General features: G+C 39.6%; 1 protein-coding gene across 1 annotated transcript in view; it reads right to left on the bottom strand.

The window, feature by feature from the left end:
- Nucleotides 1-3,545: 3,545 nt before the first annotated feature.
- The window catches only part of GUCY2C (guanylate cyclase 2C), a 44,469-nt gene continuing 24,678 nt past the window's right edge, over nt 3,546-23,336 (bottom strand). The window contains exons 17-27 of the mRNA XM_026040416.1: nt 20,050-20,182; nt 18,135-18,272; nt 14,562-14,650; nt 12,760-12,851; nt 10,993-11,151; nt 7,766-7,958; nt 7,230-7,404; nt 6,277-6,375; nt 5,463-5,557; nt 4,731-4,807; nt 3,546-3,720 (exon numbers count right to left, since the gene is read on the bottom strand). Coding sequence (XP_025896201.1) covers nt 3,546-3,720; nt 4,731-4,807; nt 5,463-5,557; nt 6,277-6,375; nt 7,230-7,404; nt 7,766-7,958; nt 10,993-11,151; nt 12,760-12,851; nt 14,562-14,650; nt 18,135-18,272; nt 20,050-20,182 — 1,425 coding nt within the window. The remainder of the gene's footprint in view (nt 3,721-4,730; nt 4,808-5,462; nt 5,558-6,276; nt 6,376-7,229; nt 7,405-7,765; nt 7,959-10,992; nt 11,152-12,759; nt 12,852-14,561; nt 14,651-18,134; nt 18,273-20,049; nt 20,183-23,336) is intronic.

The raw sequence follows: 23,336 nt of genomic DNA, 5'->3' as shown, positions 1-23,336 counted from the left end.
AGCGCCCAGCAGCCGCCGCCGAGCCGGGCCATGCTGCTCTCGTGCGGGCGCCGGGAGGCGGCGGGACTTTAACAAGTTCCCTTCGCTCGCCCAGGGCCGGTCTCGCCGCTGCCCCCGCCTCCTCGGGCGCCCGCCCCAGAGCGCGGCGCCAGGGACGCCCCGCGCCGCCCGCCCCATCTCCGGCCCGCCGGGGTGGCGGAGCGCGGCCCCCAGCCCCGCTCCCGGGCGGCCCTTGGCCTCGGCCCCGTCCCGTTCCGTCCCGTCAGCGGCGTTCCCCGCACTTTGCCCGGCGGCTCCCTCGCAGCCAGGGCGCGGCGGGAGGGCCCCGCGCTGCCTTTAGTCCCTCCAGGGCTGCTGCGGGGCCCGGGCTGCAGCCCGGCCTYGTCTCAGCAGTGGCCGGCCACAGCAGGAGGGAAGTAAAAATAACAGCGCCCGTCCTTGCTGCCTCTGCGGAGCTGCCGCGCTCATAGGGAGGAAGGGTCGGGCGGAAAAGATGCCCCAGAGCAGCTCAGAGACTGCCCGAGGTGGATGGAGGCTTGTTGGGAAGCAGCAGCCCAAGAGCAGCTTCTGGCCCTGTTGAGAAGAACAACTGYTGAACATGTCTCAGGAGGAAAGAATCCAAAGGCTGGCCTTTTTTCTAGTGTTTGTAGGAAGGGACTTTTTCCCATTGGCTCTTTCCTCACCCCTGTGAGACTCAGGCCACTTCAACATGTAGCCTGTTTTTAGTTTGGTTGGGTGGGTTTTTGTTTGTTTTCATTCGCCATCATGGGATATTCCACTGGTGTCCCCAAGCAGCCAGGATCCGGACTTTGTATTTTGCTGATTGTTGAGCACCGTTCATACCTGATGCGTGTTCCTGCAGCAGCCTCACGTAACAAGGTCACCCACCCACCGGGTCGGGCAAATGAGCAAGTCTTGGCCCCGTGCCTGGGAGAGCAGCCCTGTATCACTGCTGCCAGCTCCAAGAATCGTGTCCTTCTTAATGCTGGGGTTTTTTCTTTTTTTTTTTTTTTTTTTTTTTTTTTTTTTTTCTGGGCTAATTTTACTAAGAGATAAGGATAAGACCAGTGCAGTTACTTTCTTTCATTTTTACCTCTCCAATAAAGGAAAGAGTAAGTCTTCATGTCAATGTTGTGTTCACCTGAGGAGTATTTTCCTGTTTTCCTGTCCTGTTTCCTGATGTTTGTCATTTACAAAAAAATGTGTTTCCAAATGAAGAATTCGCTTCTGTCATATGCCGCTTTCAATTTGATTGTACTGGTRAATTAAAATATCAAAGGATACTTTTCATAAAGTATTAAATAAACAAAAAGATTCTCTGTGTACAAGTGATGGACATGGTCAGGAATTAGAGGCACCTGTAACCTTGCGTAGAAAGTACAAATAAGCAATGCTAAACCAGGATTGCTGTGCAGATGCATAAGGAAACTAAGATGGGGAAGAGACAGAGGAATATGCATGTGGCCATCAATGCAAAGCCCCTGTGTGTTTGGAAGGATTTTCTTACAGCTGTTCCCAGCCCAGGGACTAACAGATTGTTCTGGGTGTGTGTGAGGTAAGCTTAAGGGCATAGGTGAAGGTGCGGCCAAAATTCTCTCCATTTGGAGAGAAAAATTACCTGTCATGTTAGGTTTTTAATATAATGGCACACTGTTCAAAAAGGAAACTCCAGATTTGTGACGCCACTTTAGTGACAGACTTCTAATTGTAGAGGGCTCTTTGACCAACTGCATAAGAGAGACTGGGCAAATTCAGACCAGAAAGCAGGTACATATTATTTTTACAAAAGTTAAATGAATTTGTTGGGATGCATTGGCAATAGAGATGCAACAGTACAGTATCATGTTGAAAGCAGTCAGAGATTGATAGATCAATCAACTCATTCTTAGGTAACTATTTATCTCCAAGTAATTACCCCAGAACTATAGTCTGAAGAGTGCAAGGAGAAAGACCACTGAAAACCAAATAAGGTTTTAATTAGTTGTCTCAATTGGTTTCAGCAGATGCTTCTTTTAAAATAAATCATATCTCAGAGGTGTCACAAATGGAGCCTATAGGATTCCTCTTTAAAATGAACTTAAGTGACTTCAAATAGCAGAGCAACTGTTTAAAGYAGGAGGCTTCTTCAGTCTTGAGGAGTCCAACACTTGTCACGGCAGCAGCATGATGATGCCAGGTAGTGCCACAGTGCAGCACTGGCAGCAGAACATGTAGGTACAGCRATGGAGAGTGTTGATAAATTCCTTGTGGCAGGAAATGGCAGTCATGCTGACTTCATACTTTTTTACTGTACTTGATTCTTTTTGATCCAAATCAGTGTTAGAATACAAGTTTGGTTTTTCTATCCTCTTGCCAATTAACACTTCCATGAGTGTGGTCCAGTACAAACAGAATATATATATATATATATTTGTCATTTTTAGGGCATTTACTTGGGAAAAAATGCTGTTCAAAACTATAAAAGAATGTTTTGGAGATAATTTATGCACCAAGTTTTAAGGTTTGAATACTAACCAGTATTTGACATTTGAGTAAGAAGCAGTTCTAAGGACAACCTAGAAGTTGCAGTCTGCTGACAGGGGTTGAGAACCACCCGTGCAGTGCACGAAATGCATTTGCAAAATTTTCCTCACTAGTTCTTACCATTTAAGGAGAAAGATGGTTTTCTTTCATAGGCCTCCCCTTCCCTCGCACCGTGCTTTGGTTGATTTAAAAAGATAATAATATTAAATGTTGTGGTGTCAGTTAACGGTTGAGTCAACTCAGTTAAATCTGAGTTCTGCCTAGAAGTGAAACTTCATTGAAAAGTTGAACTGAAAGCTTTTGAGGTTTGAGAAATTCAAATATGTTTGTCTTCATTTCTGTTGCAGTTCTGGTCTGGGGGCAGAAGTGGAAGTGGAGAAAGGATTTGAGAGGTCTGTTTTTGCAATATTTTCTTTTTCATTTTGCAAGCCTAGGACATTCATATAAGCTTTACACACAACACAAGCTTTGGAGTAATCTTCAAAGATAAATAATGGAAGCACAAATTGTTGAGCAAAGTCAATTTGATTGAACAAAGCAATGGGAAAACTACAGAAGAAGCAAAATGCCAAAATATCCCAGACTTATTAATGATATGTTTAATGTTATTTTCAAATATATTATAACAAATCTTTTTTTCAAAATAAAAACTACAAATTAAGCACAACATCTAAAAATCATGAAAATAAAGCCTTTACAATGAATATTTTCAGAAGCAGATTATTGAACCGTGTATCAATTTAAAACAAAACAAATAAAGCTATTTTCTAGTCTCAACTGGGAGGTATATTCATTTCCCTCAAATCAGGCTGCATGTGTCCAGAAGTCCCCAGACAACTTGGACATTATGGTGAACAGAGGTTGAGTTTATCGCTAACAGGACAGATGTTATAGAGGATGCCCAAAAGGGTAATTTCTTTCCCCTCTACCTGAGAATATAAAACTCCAACCTTTACCAAAAATACTTGAGAGAGCGTGTATAGCTTTGCTGCATCTTTCTGAGTCGGAGTAGGCATCTAGTTTTAAAGATATGTGGTAGACTTATCTGTGCTGGCCAGTTGCAAGTATTCTAGGGTACCTGTTCGGTAGCTGGGTACCCGTGAAAGCTCCCGCTGCTTGAACCCTTCAGCTTCCCGCTTCTGAAGGGTCTTAGTTATCATCTCTGCTAAGTCAGCTTGTAACCGCTGCTGATTCTCCCTGAAGGCAACAGGACAGAAAAAAAAAAAATCAGTGATTCACAAAACGTTTCTAATGATATTTCGATTCCCACCCGTTTAAAAAACATTTCTATCCTAGGTTTATCTTCATATGTTTACACCTCTGAAGCAAAGCATGGGAAGAACAAAATTCAGGTTCACTCACAATTATTATATTTTATTCAGTACAAATGCAAAATAATAGGTCAGGTCAAGGACATCAATCTCTTTTTTTTTTTTCTGGTAGCTCCTCTTTTATATGTTAGAGTAGCCTTCGGTCACTTTTTAAAGACTAGGCCTGTGCAATACTGCAATAACTTTGCCCAATTCTTCCAGCAGAGTATGGTCCAACATGCTGCATGTCCCATTCCTCCTGCAGATGCCCACACAAGGCACAAGGCCACACACAGTTCACCAGTCCACACTCACACCAAACAGTCGACTTTGAAATCCAGCCTTCCCTATCCCCAGTGAATCAAAAGGAAAAAAAAAATTGCTCTGCAGTTTTTCCACCAGCCACAGACAACATGCTGTGCATATTTAAATGCTAATGCTACTTCACTGGTACTAAAAATCCACAAAAAGGCGTAACACTGTACATCCTGCTACGCCTTCTGTTGCAATTATCCTTTTGCTGCAGTCACACACAGCTGGAATGAGGACTGAAGTTTTGGGGAATGTTAACATTTTGATTTTTTGCCCATGCTCTGTGTATAATACATCAACAACTTATCCTCTAACTCTTATTTCCCTTCCAAGAAAATGAACCAATAAAATACGTACAAATAACCTTCAGCGTATGCACATAGTCCTATAGCTAATGTTGTCATGAACATTTACAGATGTTTATACACACATGCACTGTTAAGCTCTTTGGGTTTAGCTAATGGAGGCCAGTTAAGTGTTACTAAAAAATAATARTTAAAAAAAAAGAGCCTGTGGAGGAACAGAGAAGGCTGAAGTGCAAAGATGGAAATTTCTCTTCTCTTTTCACATATGAAAACAACTTACACAGAAGGAGGTGTTGGGAGATTATATTCCTTGTCCTCAGAGCCCGTCAACCAGTAAGTAACCTCAGTTCCTCTGCCCTAAATATATAGGACAAAGAAGAGAAAGCACAATTTAGGGATTATAGTACAGTTTTCCATAATTAGCAAAATTAATTTATTAAATGATAATGTATTGCACATTGCTGTGTTTGACTTTTGTTTTCAGTAACTGCTGCTTACAGCAACGGGTTAAAAATACAATGTAGAAAAAAAGAATGGGGGAAGTGCAACTGCCCACTCACTTCCTTGTTCCATGACCTGGAAAACACATCATGGAAAAGGTGAGCTGTGCTACCTGTCTTCAGCAACCAAGTACAGACATCTGCCAAGTTTAACAGACCAAAATACATATATAACTAAGTAGACAGACAGGCAAACAAGAGCATAATAGCAAGAGAGTCAACTTCCCATTCATCAAAGCCATTCACCATCACTACTCAATTTCCTGTTATTATTGGTATGCTCATCACTTATTCTCTACATCTACGTGTTGCCTTCATTTAAGTCTTTGACAGCTCTTCATGGACCATGTTGTCTTCAGAGGATTATCGTGACCACTTTGAGACTGTGATAGCGATTGATCTATGACTGTTGTATCCAGCTRTTAATTAAGTTGCAGTGTTCTACCAGTGATATGTTTCTTTTAAAGTAGTCTYTCTTCTCTATGTAAATGCTTGTACATGGTATAAGTTACCTTCAAGTATGTTTCTCCTCTTGTTTCATATTGGAACCGGCAGCCTGTTCTTTTCAGGATGGCAATAGTGGAACCATTTACATGAATCCTTAAAGCTAAAAATAAAAATACAAACAATGCAAACTCAAGTTGGAAATGTAACACGGTCATATTAAGTATATATGAAAACTGCCATGGTAGATGCTCTTCCAATTGGTGCCAGCATAAATTGTGAGAAAAATKAAATGAAAATAAATTATACTGCTATATCAAAAATCCTACTCCATTACCTGTAACTGTATCTACAGAAAGCTGACATGAATATTTCTAGAGTTTAGAGGCCAAAAGGGAAAAGAATAGAGAGGTATTTATAAAGAGAATAATATTCCAAGACACAAGGCGGAAAGAATATAAACTGACCCTTGGCATAGTTTCCTAATGGTGAAGTTGAAGAGGTAATTACTTCCATTTAAAATATGTGGTCAGCATATTTACACAGTAAAGCTGTAATACAGATTTACATTGAAATAAAATATACAGTTCATCCAATGTAACTAAACTCAAGACAGGTACATAAGGTATCTTCCAGAGGAATTCAGCCAGTCAATCAGCCTGCTTACTCCCTATTAGCAGCACTGAAGCAGGAACAAGGAACATTTCTTGGTTGCCTAACAGAGAGGTGGAACAACGGGTAGTCAAAATGAGCAGGGCTTCTTCATCCTTAAAACTTCTGTGATCTGATAACAAATTGTTCTCAGCTGAAAATAAACCCTTTGATCACAGAAACAGATAGTCTTCCATCCTGCTACACTGACAGATAGAATGAAGTTCTTACGCAAGCCTGTGGATTCCATCCGTGAAGCTGTGTTCACCGTATCTCCAAATAAACAGTAGCGAGGCATTTTTATTCCAACCACACCAGCTGCACATGGACCTAGAAAYGGGATACAGGGAGTGAAAAAGGTGGATCACAAGACTTTATTTGGAAGGTGTTACTTGCAGTACAGTGCTAGGACCTACAAGGATTCCAGGTTCCTCACTAATGGTGTTACTSTCTACCTCACTACCTAACATGTCTGGCAGTCTCCCATGCCACTCCAACCCAGGCCTGGTTCTGTTCATTCAATAGGAGCATAAAGAGGACACATCTACACACGATTTGAATGCAACTTTTCTGCATAAAAAATAGTTACTGACTCAGTTTTGGAAGCTGGATGAAGAAAGAACAAGCTTCATTATGGAGGGAAATCAGCAATGTCTTGAGGGGTCTGCCAGTACCTCAGGTGCTTTCACTTGTACGTTTCCAATAGTGAGTACTGAGGTGATTTGTGAAACAAGGAAAGATAAAACATGCAATATTCTCAAATGGTTGAATTAAGCATAGTTATTGGATGGAAACTGATGGAAAACATCAATTTCTATATAGGCTTGATCAGAACTTCTGTAGCAAAAAGCATAGAACACAGACCTGCTTTATATGGCCAGATAAGCATATCTGATATAGCTAATCTCCACTTTGGTAAGGGAAGAGTGATCTGTGCAGATTACAACTGGTTTAAGGCAGGAACTGTGGCAGTTGCTCTCCATAGTCACCAGTTTAAGCTATGAATGAATGGATATTGGCTATATGTGGCTTATTTACTTCTGTAGCTCTACCCTCAGGAACATTGGTTCCAACCTGATTCTTCATGAGGAGAGCAGTTGTGTGTCATGTGCTACATTTTCCATGGATGTCTATTCTGTTAAGTTCAAGAACATTGTCATTGCTCATCCAGCACCACTGTATACCAGAGTGAATTCCAATGCGAATCCAGACAGGCAAGCCTGGCAGATGTCGCAGTTCAAAGGATCCCATGAAGCTGAGGATGTCCAGAGCCATCATAGAGATGTCCACTGCATGGCGATTGCCATTCCTCTTCGGTAAACCGCTCACCACCATGTAGGCATCACCAATGGTCTCAACCTGACGTGGAAACACAATTAAACTTTGCGAACTCCTTACACCACCAAATATAGTTAAAGGTTAAAAGGTTATCAGATCATCTTGTCCATGAATAAGTGTGTCCTCCCTAACCAATAAGATTGCTTCCTTTAATATAGCTGATGCATTTTTCAGTATGTGAGTATTCATAACTGTACACRGCATTCCAAGTAATGAATCTGTGACAACCTAATATAGAAAATTAGCTATAAGCAAGCACACAAGTATTGATATGAGGTAATCTTGGACTTGTCCTTGCTAATGCTTCCCAAACCCACCACATTATCTAATTTTGATTTCTTTATCCTTATGGTTAATGAAGCAAAAGTGAGGAGCTAATCACCTTGTAAACATCATGATGGTCAAGAATGTGGTCGAAGTTCTTGTAGATATCGTTGAGCATATCTACCACTTCCATTGGGGTGCTGTATTTGCAGAGTGTGGTGAAGCCAACAATGTCACTAAAGTAGATAGTGACTTCTTCAAATAGCTCTGGTTCTACTAGGCCAGTTTCCTTCAAAGATTTTACTACTGGCCTGCAGGTATAGAGAAGGCAGAAAGATGGATAAATAGTCTGTGTTTTACATCAAAKAAATTTTCTCAAACAACCCAACTATATAATTGTTTCCTGGCTAGGAAACATCAAATAGTTTGCTGAAGGCTACAAATGTAATAGCATTTTAGATGTCCATAATGCCTTTCAGTCAGGGACCCCAAAGTACTTACTAATGTTCATTAATGCACAATAGCTTTACAAAATCTAAGTGTATTAAGTAAAAGCCACAAGAAAATTGAGGCACAGAACAACTGAGCTTCTTAGCTAAGGTCAGAAATAGAGAAACTGACAGAATTTAAATTTAAATTCTGGAACTTCTAACTTGTAGCCCTAGATTCTACTTCCACTTTTGTTCCCAATAAGTGAAAATCGGCACTTCCTTTTTTTTTTTTTTCTGTTTTTCTAGTGTAGAAATAACTGCTTCCTGATAATTATATCACCTCATCCTGATTTTAGATGAGATGGTCTGATAATTTTATGGAGCAAAAATTCAATATCATGACACTGAGTATCCATTTAGATGGAATTTCATTTTCTTGAAATGAAAAAAAATGTTTTCCATGGGAAAATTATATGAGAATAATTAAATGAGACCTAGAAAAATGTAGGTGTTGCACAGTGCGGTGTTTCCTCTCCATGGGATAGTTATAGGGATCTGGGAACAAAGGCTGGAAGGAAATGAGATTTCTTGAGCCATAGCCTAACCACCTAGAACATGTCAGATTTTCCCCCAAGTTCGATTGGACTGAACAAACACTCAACATTGGTTTTGGGTTTTTTTTCTCTTTTTTCTTAATGAATCATAAGGTCAACACCTTGACTTCAAATACCCTTGAAACTAGTGACAAAGTACGATGGTAGCTTTGCTATTCTAAATGTATGCAATATCAAAATTATTAGCATTACCAGTACTAAAATTTCAGTAATAATTGTCMCGTGTCTTACTCTAAAGTGTGTATCAAGTCCAGTTTGGTCCAATATGGCCCAACCCTCCTCAGTCCCTCTGGTGCCTGAAAAACCATAGCCTGAAGTTGGGCTGCATTCCTCCTGCTCTCCAGCTGGAGACACTCCTTCTCCCTAGCAAAGTGTTGGAGCAGAACAAAGCTCTGTGTACGTGAGATCAATATAGATCTCTAGGTTCTGACAGGAAGACAGTGAAAGAGAAGTTTTGTCCTGAAAAAGAGGATCCTGTACATGTGGGGAGATGGGGTCCCTATACCACCTTGGCATGAAAGTACTACGGAGTCTCTGGTCCCAACAGGTATAGTAGGGATTTCAGGGACAGGTTCTTCTTTCCTCCCTAGCAAGATCACTTTGAAAGTAAGAAGGAACTTGGTGAGAAAGAAGGACAGGCACACGCCCCTAGAAATTTCTCTTCCCTTTTGCCCGAAAGATTTCATAGTTTTTGGTATGGGATGGGATTGTAATATTTGCTTTTGCATCAGTATCGGAAAAGATTCAAGTAAGACTGCCATTGTTCTACAATGGCCTACTTGATTATAACAGTAGCCTTTCAGACTATRTCCTTCTAACATCGCAGGCTCCTACTTGACTGTAAACAGTCTAGGAGAATAAGCTTAAAGCATTGGGATATCTCCTATGTCCTACATGGCAACTGGCATGGTAACTGGCAACATTAAGGGCCAACACTAGGGTCAGGCAGCCAGCCTGCTACACAGACTTGCACTGTCTGAAACTGTACATACTAATGACGAGAACACACATTTTCCTCAGCTTCGTTTTGGACTGTTTGTTTATGGTTTGGCAGGTTTGGATATTAAACACAATGCCACTTTGTACATGTGTATGCTTGCTCTTACGAAGAATACAGCTGCTTGGGATGCTATTTTGGTCAGATTCCACTTGGATTAAGTGTCCTGCCTCCCTAACTTGACCCCTCTGGTCTCAGCTAAGCATGTCAGTCTTGTGTTCTTCACTTCTTATGTCAATGCCTGCTGTTGGAACTTCTGTCTGTGCCATTTCGGCAGGGGCCTATCTGAGTCTCACTTATGTAGTTTCTAAAAAACACCAGGGTATCTGAGGTATACAGAGCTTTCCTGAAGTATCACTTGAGTAACTGAAAAATGTGTAAGTAGGTAATAAGTATAGTAATATATCAGGCTGTGAGGTGYTTGGATCAGTTATTTGAAAAGATCCCATCTCAGGAAGCTCATTTTAAAATCAGTCTATCTGTCTCTCTATTAGAATTTGTAATGATTAAGTAAAATTAAGAGTCTTCATAATTCAAATTACTGTCAACTTGTTGAACAGACCTATACCACATCAACAGATGCTGATAAAATGATTTGGCCAGTAACATTYAGGTAAGCCATGTAATTTTATGGCTTAGAGTGGTACACACAGGAATGAAAATGCTCGTCTGTTGTGATACAAATGTTACTAAGATACATCTGTCATTAGCAACCTTAACTACAGGTAAATGAGGATGTCCTTACTGCAGGCAAATATATTTTGCRGATGAATGAAGATACTTTACAGTGGCTCCCTAATTGAGACATTTTACTTCCCTGGGCTTAAATCATTTTACTGTAATTGTAGATCACATCTGGTTCATTTGAGCTTCAGCTTGTTCATAATTAAGGTTCTAGTTCAGTAAATCTTTTTAACTCTAWACACATGTTTAAATGTCGAGCTGAACTGGAGCCTCAGACAGGGACTCAGTGTCCTATATGGGAAATCACACCAGGCTACAAAGCCTACAAGAAAGTTCGTGATTCTTCTGGGTAAAGAAGACCAAGCTTTCTCTGTCTGCTACCCATTTTCCTTAAATGGTCTGTACAGGGAGGCAKAAGAGGTACAGAGGGAATTGGTAGTAGTGCCTCCTACATTTGCCCTTTATCCCTAAGGTTGGGAGAATTAAGACAGAGGAAGTAGTTTTTTATTATCTCATTTGAAGAAATACAAGATGAATGTTAATTCCAACCCCACTCTTCAAGAATCAAATGAAACATGTAAATAAAACTCAAGTGAAAATCCTGTTGGACAGCACTAACCTTGGAAGTAACATGAAATTAAGCCTATCTGCTCTGTCTCTCTCTGCTTTGTACAGTTCTGTCCTTTCCTCCACCAGGTGCTCCAGATTACGGGAATACAGCTGCAGACGCCGGATCAAGGTATCCATGTAGCTTTCATTGGTCTGGCCGTGGTAGTTACTGGAAATAACACATGGAATAAACATACGGAAGCCAACAGTGAAGGATGATAGAAACACATTGCTGAGAAAGTGACAAAAATGAGAACAGAAAGCTTTTGCAGTGTTTAATTTCCATATAGTTGGAATTCAAATTGTTTAAAGTACATTATCCTTAGAGGGTATGAAAACCTGTGGCCCACAATTGTCACTTAGAGTTGCCAATTCTTAAAGCACTTTCAAATCTCTCAGCCCTGCAAAAATTGTCATGTCCGGGTTACTGTGGGTAATCCATGAACATTCATTTGGAAAAAAATAATAAAAAAGAAGTAACTGGCAAGTTCAAATCCTGAGCAAAAGCTAAAGAAGGTARGCAGACAAATTGGCTTAGACTGAGCTGTGAGTTAGACCCCAAAGAACTGAGGAAATTTGGGGCTGTTTCGTGGGAGACAGAACAATTCAGCAGAACAATTACCAGGCCCTAAGTTWGTTTTCCTCACAAGATCCTGCAGGCTGCAGGCAGTAAACCACTGCTGGAAGCAGATGTACCATGAACCACTTGTGACCCCTGTTTGCCTTGGCAGCCTGGGCTCACCAAAGCAGTCTGAAAATAGATGGGGCCAGTCTGACTGTGAGAGTCAGATTCATACTGTGCATGAATGAACTTTGAAACTTCTCTTACTCTAAGCAGATCTTTATGTCAGRAGCATACCACCTTAGACCTTCTCATGAGAAGAACACCCTACTAAAAGTGGCAACCTCCTCCCTTCTCTGGATGAAGACTTAGGAGCTGAAGCAAAGCTTCTTTCTATCCTACTGCAGTACAAGATGTTTAGCTATGGATAGTACAGTTGTCCTTTTGCCCATATAAAGAGTAAAATGATGTGAGCGCCGTTGGAATTGGGTCATAAAGACAGCTTTAAAAATTACGGAGCAAGTCCCTACAAGAAGTGACTAATAACTCATTGTTTGGATGTCCAAATAATTAATTCAGGCCAAACAACACAGGAGCAATGCAACAGTGGCCTGGTGAAAGGCCCTTATAACCTCATAGGGTTTTTTTTTTTTTTTTTTTTTTTTCAACTCTGGCCTTTATTATCCCACAACTTTGCACCAACAAAACCCTCTAATTAACTCTTCTGATGAGGTACAACCCAACACTTTTAGTCAGCTTAATTTGGGACCATCCAAACTCATATATGGTACAACCCAATCCAAACTTTCTAATCATCCTCTAAACATTTGCATGCATTCATTTCCTGAAACATAGACGACATGACTCACTGTCCAACTCTTGACTTGAGACAGGTGGTGAATTACTTGAACGGCTCAAATCTCTAATTATCCAGCTTGCTACTTCACAGTGTGCCCATCTAAGGCATGACAATCATCTTGGCCTCAGCTAATACATGCAGAGATGCACATACACGCATATACACATAAACATATGCACGTGCTCACCTCCTTTTCTATCATAGGATAGAATCAGGATAGATCATAGGATAAGGAAGGCTCTAAGTGAAGACAGTTTTTCCACTGACGGAATCATGTTTACGTCAGGTTATAAACACAAGCCTTCTAACAGCTAGGAGGGGTAGGAGTATCTTAACAACCAGCCACCGCTGCTCACCTGCATATTTTGGCCAGAGTGTTCTCAATTTTCTTAAAGTCAGGCCTTTTTTCTGGATCCTCCTCCCAGCAGCTTTTCACTAGTGTATACACCTTCAAACAAASAAACAAAAAATTAAGGAAAGTCTGCCCAGGCAATTGCCATGGAAGAATAATGGTGTTAAACAGCACTAGTTCATTATGGAATTTCCAGTTACTCTTGACCAGCAACTTATTAAAATGTATGACTAACTGTTGCGAATCTATGGTTAGGACATTCCTTGCAAGCATCTTAAACTTAACTCTGTGGTGACTAGTGACATGAGCTTAACTTGAATTTGCAATAAATAAAAGAAAGGCAATTAAATTGATCCAGTTCTGCAGCTCATGCCATATGTGGCTATTGACATGGAGGTCAAGGCTCTGGTAAACATATCCTTTTACATCCTACATTTGGGATCGTTCAGAAACTAGTGATTCAGTAAAAAAGAATGGAGTCTATCTGTCCACTAGTTAGATGTCTGCAACCCAGACATAAGCACCTGAGCAAGAAGCCTTAGGAGCYATAATCTGTGGAGAGAATAGGCATGTTTGTAATGTGATTCATTCCATCTTAGAGAGATACATAATAGGTCAGAAAAATGGCACCGTGTAATTTCCATTTCTTTCCAGTGACTATAAGGTGATCAGTTCAAATATAGATATGTACACTGCATATATCTAAAGTTACCTGAGCTGCATCTTGCCTCTAATGCAGTCATTTAAAARCTAGATGCCTATGTCTGGCAAAGTYGCCTTATGTTCCCTTAGGAWTCAATAGGAAAAGCACCTCAATCTAAGATAGGACTAGTAGTCTGATGTGAATAGTCCTCTGGATGAGTGTTCTCTCCTCTGCATCCTCTTAGGTGCAGAGGGTGCAGGTTCYTCCACATCTGAGAAGGGATTAGGTTGGACCGAGATAACCAACTCATAAATGTCTAAAGATAGTTTGTATGAATCCACTCAGAAATTTGTTGTACTGCCTGGTGTTCCTGTGAGATATCGTCTCTTTTGATCCTCATGCATTATTCAAAGACAAAATATCAGTCCAGCACACTGGATTGTTACCAAATTTCAAAAGACACACTATTGTAATATAAGGACAAGTAAACAGAAGCCCTGYTGGAAAACACTTTCAAAAGATAATGATAGTCCTTCTTTAATTATTGCAACACAATGTGCTTGTGAGTATATCGCACATTGGATTAGGAGACTGATCTGTCCTTTCATTTGCAAGTCAAGCTGCTTTCCCACACTCAGTTATACCACCTTCACAATTTGATAGTATTTCATATGTTCGTGAGACATCCTCTTCATGGTATAGCTGTTCATAGCCCTGAGACAGCATTAAGCTAAATAAGCATATGTTCTTAATTTATTTTAAGGTCTCCTTTGGTTAATCCAAACTGAATGTAGTTTTTAGGGAAGTCTAGTGGAGGCAGATGAGAACAATGACATGTTTGCCTTTTTCAAGATAACTGACGGTCTCTCCTCTGAAATGTGCAAATTCACAGCAGATCTGCTTTTAATACATGCATTAGTTGTTGAAATGTCACTGGGAGAAAATTAAACATTTCACAGGATACACTGTTGAGGGAAGAAATAATTTTTGTACCCTGTATTTCACTTCATTGGTAACAACGATAGAACACCTTCTCTTCTCCTGAGTTTATGGTGTTTAGCATAAAATGTGTACAGMCTTCACCCTCCCAATAACAACAAATCTAGTCTGGCCAGGAGTTCTGCACTTAACCCAGAAAATGTTTTAGTTAATAATTAACTTACTTCCATTTCTCTTTCTCCCACCATTTCCAGTGACAGGTCTGGTCGGAAGGGTTTCTCTCCTTTGCCTCTCTCTACTCTGTAAAGTTTCTCTAATAAAGGAGAAAAGGCACAAACGTTTAACCAATAATAATAATGATAATAACTAGAACATTCCTGGCAAATATTGTGCCATGGTAATGTAAAAGGTACTACTCAGACACAAGCCTGAAAGTCAGCTCTGTCAATCTTCAATGTGGATTTCTACTTTGAAAGTTTTCTAAACATAAGGCACAAGATCAAAACAGTCTTGATGGTCTCTGAAAAGCAAAACTAATAGGCATATACATGAGTATTTATTGGGCACAGTGGACATGGCTATGGCATCTTCCCAAGTGAATGTTAGGCATTAAGAGTGTGCCTTTCAGCATGAAGCAAAGCTGTAGCAAAAAGCAATACAAGAAATCCATTATGATACTGAAACTGGATCAAATGTGTAGAGACCTACAATTGTCACCTGATCAGTTCAAACTATCCTGCAAATGCTTGGCTTCTTTTAAAAATAGGCTATTAATACATGTAATTTTAAAATATTGCATTTGGTAGCTCATTGGTACTCTTTCCATGAAATCCATCCTCTAAAAGTTATCTGGCCTCAGAACACATCAGAATGCAGGCTTGGTTTGCAGGACTCAGTTTAAGTAAAGTGACTGAGAGCTAAGGAAAAAATATCTCTTCCCCTCCCCCAGACTCCAAGGGTTCCAGTGAGAGGGAGTTCATGCGGAGAAACACTTTTAACATGCAGGGAATGGAAAGAGAGAAACAGSATCAGCGAACAAGCCTGAAACACTTACTGTTAACATCTCATTATGTCTAGGAGACCATTTTGTTAATGGAAGCATATGATGAGATGAGGAAGGGTTGTCATCATGATCATATGTACAAGTCTAGAGCAGCTAGGGATGCCTAGGTACAGGATAATTTTTAAAAGACACTAGTTGTTGGTAGTTATGTACCAACATCGTGGTGCAGAAGTGGTGCTAGAGAAAGAGCAAGAGACTTTGCTTAGCAGTCTCCAAGAGCTATGGAGATCAGAAACTGCTTAGGAGTTGCCTGTGAACTGAGAGACATAACAAGTTGTTCGAGTCTCCTATATGCAAGAGGGCTGTGCAGAAATAACAGCAAATAATATCAACATGCAGAAATAACAGCAAATAATATCAACACTGCAATTAGTCAGCAGCAGAAAATAGTGGCACGAGGAGGCAAGTTGAATTGAGTGACTGACAAGATTTCAATTGACTGACAAGATTTCACAGTCTCGAGCTGTGAATGAGGTATTTCTGCAGGAAAGTGGAGCAACCAGCTGGCTTAACAGCTGTCTCACAGAGGAGTCAGTGAAGACGACTATGACCTAGTTATTGTTACGCATTAGAAATCAAGCCCTGTATGTCTGGATTCTTTGTGGATCCTTTCTCTCATTAATAACARTATTTTATGTTAAATTAATCAATTCGTATTTGTAGATTGAGAACATTAGGTCACTGAGTACCAGAAAGAAATGTACCTGAAACTACCTGGAAGTTGAGTTTAATTTTCTCAAGTTTGTAGATCGAAGTTAGATACAGATTTTCTTAAATAACTCTTCTAAAATTTGAATGCAGTCCTTGTTGCTGCCAATGAAGCCCTGGCCAAATTGTTATATCAGTTGGGCTGAGAAATCAGTATAATGCCTTCTAACTTACAGAGATTAACTTCTGGCATCCTAAACATTTAAAGACTTTCTGTGAGAGACTTAACAAATGAATCCAGCATGCGACAGGGACATCTTTTTGCTCATTTACTGTTGATTTTACTTGAACATTCCTTTCCTCCTTTTTATCTGAGATATTTGCAAAATAATGGTCAATCCAAAGGTCAATTGCAAAGCCAGATGATGCCACAAAAAGTCATCTATCAGTCTACTAGACATCTACTAAAGCATTTAAGAAAAGGAGGTTTCATGAAGTATATGATACTCTCATTCAATTAAAAAAAAAAAAAAGTGAAAATTGGAAAGAAGGATGATCCTTTTCTTTTTTTTTTTTTTTTTTAAGTTACACTGAATTCAGACTTACCAAACAGGTTGCAGGCTCAATATGTTCATTGCTGTTTTACTAAACATTCTGATATGTATGGCCATCTCCAGCAACAGACAGCCTGCACCAAGAGATGCTAAAAATCCTTTCAGTTGGATGGACTGACCTAATAAAATTTGAAAGGGACAATTTTTCTGAAATGCCCAAATGCAGTGGTAAGAACTGCTAAACTTAAAACTAGGAACCTGATTGTGACTGACAGCCACAGTCAAAGAATGAGTGAGGATATGACTACATCTCAGAAAAACTCAGAAACATCGTGTCTGAGGCTAAATGAATAACAACTAACAGAACATAGAAGATMTGTAACTGATCAGCAAAGAGTTTAAAAGATACAGTTTAACATATTTGCTTTGTCAGCCAAAATAAGAAAGGAAGATAACCMTTCTTTTGCTCCTCTGTCTATTTTGGGCATATTTGTAAAAACTCCTCATTCGTGAGGCTTGTGTCTGCTTCTCCCAAGGAAAAAGAATAGAAGAACTTCCATTTTCTGAACTATAACTTATTCACACGTGGCTCTGGGAACTACCTGTCCTTTCTCTCAAACCTCAAGTCCTGGAGAGTTCGGTTGAAGAGGAAGAGGCACCTCTAAACTCTCTTAGATTCACACTTAAATTAAAAAAAATGATAATGTAAAATGTGATATTACCCTGTATGTGAATATAGACTTATGATAACGCAAGATGTTGAGCCTATCCCARAAGTTGTTCTGAAATGTTACTAAGGAGAAGAGTTATTATGCAGGCTGGTCGCTGCTCTAGATACTTCAACAAATGCAAGGTGGATCTATCAGAATGACTCAGAATCAAAGGTAATATCTAGACTTGTTGTTAGCAACTGTTACTAGGAGAATCCCAAACTCACACACCTTTATGGCAGTTGTAATATATAACAACGTATGGGTTCTKGGAACTAGGATCAACACTGCTGTTAGCCACACACTTAATGAATGCTGTGCAGGAGGAGGTGGATTTTCTGATAGAAGTTAAAATACCTAACTTAATTTTGCCAGAATTTACACTTTTTAAATGCTAGCTCTTCTCTCGTGCCATGCAACTGAGTTTTCTTTGTTTTTCTGTGTTGACATTGCTTAATTTTGATGCCAAATATGAGTTGTGCACTACACATGATCAGAAAAAAACCTTCCTTGCAACCTTTAAATGTTACGATAGATCTAGGCAGCATTGGGTAATGTTAACTTCTGTAATGTTGTGGCAGAGGGGGAGTGGGAGGAAGAAGRACAAGAAAAATAAGTGCAAACTTCATTTTCTGAAAGAACGGTGACAACTGCCCCCCTCAACAAGATCTTCAAATGGACTCTTCATTCATCATAAAGTGAAAGAAGCAGTAGATGAAGCACCTATCTGAGAGTACTTTTCACAAAAAGCTATGGAGAATGGGCTAGTTACAGCTCCACCAGGCTTGGTGGCTGCAGTGGAGGAGAACTTCGTGGCTTTACCTTTAGTGTCCTTGCAGGCTCCAGTGTAGAAGGTCTCCCTGCGCAGGATGATTTCTTGGGCAATGATCCCGTAGCTGTACACATCTCCCTTCTGAGACACATTAGCGTGGCGAAGGTGCTCAGGAGCCGTCCACAGGTCTGAGATTGAGGTCACAAAAGGGGAGCAGGTGAAAGAGGAAGAAAAAAAAAATTGAAAAGGGTGTCACTTTTCAGAGCATATTTTGCCATAGTAACAGTTCCATTTTACTCTTTTCATATCAAACTCCAAGCTCACTGGTACTATTATTTTTCCCATTAGCACTTCTGATGAGAGGCTGATATCAATGAGAGGCTAGATAACACTCTGATCTGGTAGTTTTCAATCTTCTAGGGTTTGTTGACCCTACTGTATGCAGATCCTTACACATTCAGAACAATTAAGATTATTAATAATAAACTGGTTTGTCTTAGGAACCTTTCTTAATTTTTTTAGAAATAGCCTGTGCATGTGTACAAGACCAAGGAATGCCAGTGCTCTAAAAAATGTCTGAGATGTAAATCCTTGTGCCAGAAGCAAAGACTGTTTTATGCAAGATGCCAGGTGAGAAGACTCTAGTATTTCCCGCTGGCCTTAGTATTATGACGCCATGGAAGTAATTCCAAAATGCTCTTGAGACAGATATAATATTGCTTGCTCATAATCTCTTTCTTTCTCCAGAAATTATTAATCTGTTTTTCTAGTATACCAAGCACCATTGTATATCAAAAGCAGAGTATTGCCATGGTATGGCAGTTTATTATGACATGGYGCAGTCAGAAAGCAACACTGAAGCAACATCCAGCCACAATGAATCTATAGATCTTTTGGGGAACAATAAGTTTTCTTCAAGGAAGGAAGTCTAGGAGCTAGAAATTTTKAGGCTATTTCTCAATGCATTTATTTTATGTGCTGCTAAAATAAAGGATAAACATATAAAAATATGAATTTAAATATGAAATGTATTAAATAAGAAATGAAGTTTTACATCCTGTGCACTTTTGTTGTGCACTTTTTTTTTTATCTTCTCATTGCCGCTCAAGGGCACATATATGTTTGAATGTAAAAATTTTCTTTAAATCCTGATGACTCAGGTTCTTCTCAGGTCATATATTAGTTATAGGGCAATGCTATATTTTTTATTCCCCAAACAGACTGTATGGATTCAGAAGACCTAATTTCAGATAGGCTTCTCTTTTCACTCAAGATCATGTAGGAAATAGAAAAGGAGTAGAAAGGAGTGCTCAGTTTTATTGTAATGTCCTCAAAATAGTTGATGACATAGAAAAAGTAAGGAAAGAACACAGAAATTATTCCAACCTGACTGAATAGAAATGGCTGGACTCCTATCTAAGGAATGGAAACCATTAATTATATCATTACCAATTTTTAAAGATGTTCAAAKTGATAAGTGTTAACATTTAAATTAAATTACAGACCACTGTCAGAATATGTAAAGTAACACATGCAAATTACACTATCAGATCAATGACAGTATCATATGCTTCTTATCTTCTTTTTGATTCTTCACACAAATTCACCATTATTGCTGAGCTATTTGCCTAAGGCCCTTCAATGCTGCAGATGCCTCTTGAAGTCCAGCCACCTGTGAGACATCTATGTCTTTTCAAACATAAATTGAAAATTCATCTTTTTTTTTCCCCTCACCTACACTCCCTAATTTCTTTCTCTACCTGCTAATATTTCTCACTGATTGTGTTATTCAAGTTAAAAAAAATGGTTTAGATGTAATTTATATAACAGATGCTACATGAAAAAGGGGTAATGCATGTCTTGTCCATTGTAAAATATATAAATGGATCAAATTGTATTATGAATATAAGAAAATACCATGGTTTGGAAAACATGACAGAGAATCCAAATGAATACTGTTTTTACCTTTCTTTGGTGGTAGAATTGAATGACAGCCAAAATCAGTGATCTTCACCACCATGCGATTGTCCACTACACAATTCGTGGATTTAAGTCGACCATGGACTTCGGTTTTGCTTGAGTGCAGGTAAGACATTCCCTGTGGTTGATAATAAAAGAGGGAGAAAGCAGGATTTTGTGAGAGACACTCAGCTCTTACTACAATCAACAATAACACCTACCCACGTAATTAAGTGGCCTTTATCAGCAAAGCATATGCAGAAATCACAATTCCCTCTCACAGAGGAAAAGAACTATTATTTTACAGAAGAAACTTTCCAAGATCAAAGAAGTTAATGAGGATGGATCATGCGATGCACTGTGTCTTAACCAGAGACCACTGAACTTCTCAGCAAGKTATGACATGGCAACTTGGGTTTTGATAACATTAAATTGGTTAATTGGTTACATTAGGTAATTAGGGATATTTMTTTCCTCTCACGTAAGTTTTTGTTTTTTCATTTGCAACAAATACCATTCTGGTAAGACTAGTACACAATTTGCTCCATTTCACACACTTAAAAAGATGTTTCTAACTACATTGACTGTCCAAACAGTCATAATAGGTGAGAAAGGAATTACTACTTTTGTGTGCGTATTTGAGGATTACCACAGAGCAGAACTTCTGTTCCAGGACAGATCTTTTTCTGCAAAGCAGAGGGCCAGAGAAGGGTCAACGCAGAGAATGTTGGATGRTGCACTGTGGCTTATGTAATGCAGGACATTATACAGGCAGTCACAGAAGTCACTGTCCATGAGTTTCTCTATACTAGTCAATACCTAATATCAGTTACCTACAAGTGAGCACTATGAGGACTTGCTGATTCAGTTTCAACTGTGTTTTTCTAGATTCAGACTCTGACTCACAAAATGCACATTAGTGTACACAGCTGTGTAGTTTGCCCCTTTTTACTCATCACCTCTGAATTTGGCTCAGTTACTCTATAGCAGTCAAATATGGTGTAATATATCACAAGGGGCCAGAAGTGAGGCGTAGCAGGAAAAGAACTTTATTAAGTGGGTGTAAACTGAAGAAAGGAGTAGCACATGCTAATTGCCTCTTGTTTTATCCTCCTGTTTAGTCCTCTTGTTTTATCTTCTTATTTAGTCCTCTTTTTCTATAGGTCAAAATCTATATTCTGCAAAGACCATAAGGATCATGTTATGTCCATTTAGTTTCTTCATTGAACTGTCTTTCCATTTCAGTACATATATCTCATTCTCCTGGATGCTAGCTGACAGGCTTTAAATTGGGTTACATACATCATGTGGTCGTCAGTGTAGCATAGAGCATGCTAAGTTTTCTCTCCTTTGGTACTCCCACTTGGGAATGGATCAGAAAAGGCTATGAGAGATCATTGAGACATGAGCTTAGTTTTAGGATGAGTAGATGTATGTCTGAGACCAAGCAGCCTGCTAGAGATGTAATCCTTTAAGAATGTGGTTGGACTGGTTATCCTTGGACTATCTAGACCATGCCAAAATTTACAGAAACTGTGTTCACTCCAAATCCAAGGAGCATGTTTCTTGATTAAGCAGCTTTTAATCACGCAGCCCTGCGGATAACATCCAGGATGTTTTGCTTGTTTTGTGCCTGTTTCCTGCAGCTGCTCCTTCTTCCACCTCTTGCTTACAGCAAACAGGCAATATATGTACTGTTATAGCTGCAGTTACTTATCAGTTTTAGCATCAAATGGAAGGCAAAAAATAACTTAAATTTACATATGCCAGGGTTTTCCTGTTACCACTTTCTGTAAGCAGAAGTCTCATAACTTAGTCTTCCCTTTCTTTCTATCTCAGGTACTTACCTGGAAACACAGAAACCATTAGGAAGTTGCAGAGTGATTTTCAAAATTCATGTTGGCCTAAATCACTGATCCATTCTTATAAYTTCTACTCTGAAGGTTTAGCTCTGAGTGAGACCTTAGAACCATTTTCCTGGCACAGTGCAGAAGTATTACAGCTGCTTGCACAATATCCTGCAGTAGGTCCTTATTTAATCAACAATCTTGCAATGGCAGCACGTATGCTTGTAACTGCCAGGCTTGATTAGTGCAGCTCAYTCTTAGCAGAACTTTCATCAGAACTCCTTTGTCATGTACAGCCAAATCCATGTGGCTACAGGTGGTGCCCGCCAGACACAGAGACAAAAAATACAGGAAAAAAAAACCAGAGCATATTTAGGGATTCCCCATTGCCTACCTAACCTTCTCCAGTGGACTAGGGATGCTCTGGAGTAGTCACTGCTTGATTAGATGTGTCAGGGAATAGAAAYCACCTAACCTGCTCTGCTGGGAAACGCTGGCACAGCAGCTCCTGTGATGAAATGAGGGGTCAAGAAAGTAAGAGGACTGTTTGGTCAACAGTAAAAGCAGGGTGTAGGAAAGCAGTACAGAGGGAGAYTGTATCAAAAGCAAGGCAAAAGAACTGCAGGAATTGGTAATAAGTCTTTTAACTGCAGGCAGAGCTAAGACTGGGCTTGAAAAGAGCAGRCATTGGGGTGAGGTCAACTGGAGCTGAAGGTTATGAAGTAGTTTAAGTAAAGCAAGAAACTAAAATGACAGGGTGCCTGGAGATGGGGCAGCTTTAGTTTGGGGAAAGCAATAGAAGTGCATGGCAATGCCTAAATCCAGGAGACTACACCACAGTAGGAAGGGAATAGGGAAGGTTGACAAGTCATCCAAACTGACTGTAAATTGCCAGATATTCCTACATAGATAAAGATTTTCAGAAAAATACTGTGAAGCCACTCTACTAACATGATTAATAATGCTCAGGATCTATTCCACAGAAATGTTGTTGAATGACTTCTATTCTCAGACTCCTTTTCCCCATTGCTGATGCTTCAGTGAATGACTGGATATGAAATCTCAGCCCTAGTGAAGTCGCTTTCATTTGGCCATTTGGTTACTAACTTCTGAGAGACTGATACTTCTCCTGCTTTAAACAGAGCCAATATCAATTGATGTTTTCCTAGGAAACACCTGCAGGTGAACTGCAATGTGCCAAAAAAAAAAAAAAAAAAAAAAAAGCTTTTGTGATATGCTAAAGGGAGGAAAGGAAACACCACCACTGTTACTTAAAATGAATCTTAATGATGAATGCTAACTGAACTTGAAAATAGTTATCAAGGCCAACAAATTGTGACAATTTGCATTAAGGGAATTTTAGCAAGAAGTGAGATTTTTCAATATCTGCTTAAAATAGGAGTAAGGGAGTCATTGACTGAACAGATCATGTCTAAATTGAGGCAT

The sequence above is a fragment of the Nothoprocta perdicaria genome, unplaced genomic scaffold, assembly GCF_003342845.1.
Source record: "Nothoprocta perdicaria isolate Ctin4 unplaced genomic scaffold, notPer1 scaffold_256, whole genome shotgun sequence".
Classification (NCBI taxonomy): Eukaryota; Metazoa; Chordata; class Aves; order Tinamiformes; family Tinamidae; genus Nothoprocta; species Nothoprocta perdicaria.
This window is presented reverse-complemented; position numbering and strand designations above follow the sequence as displayed.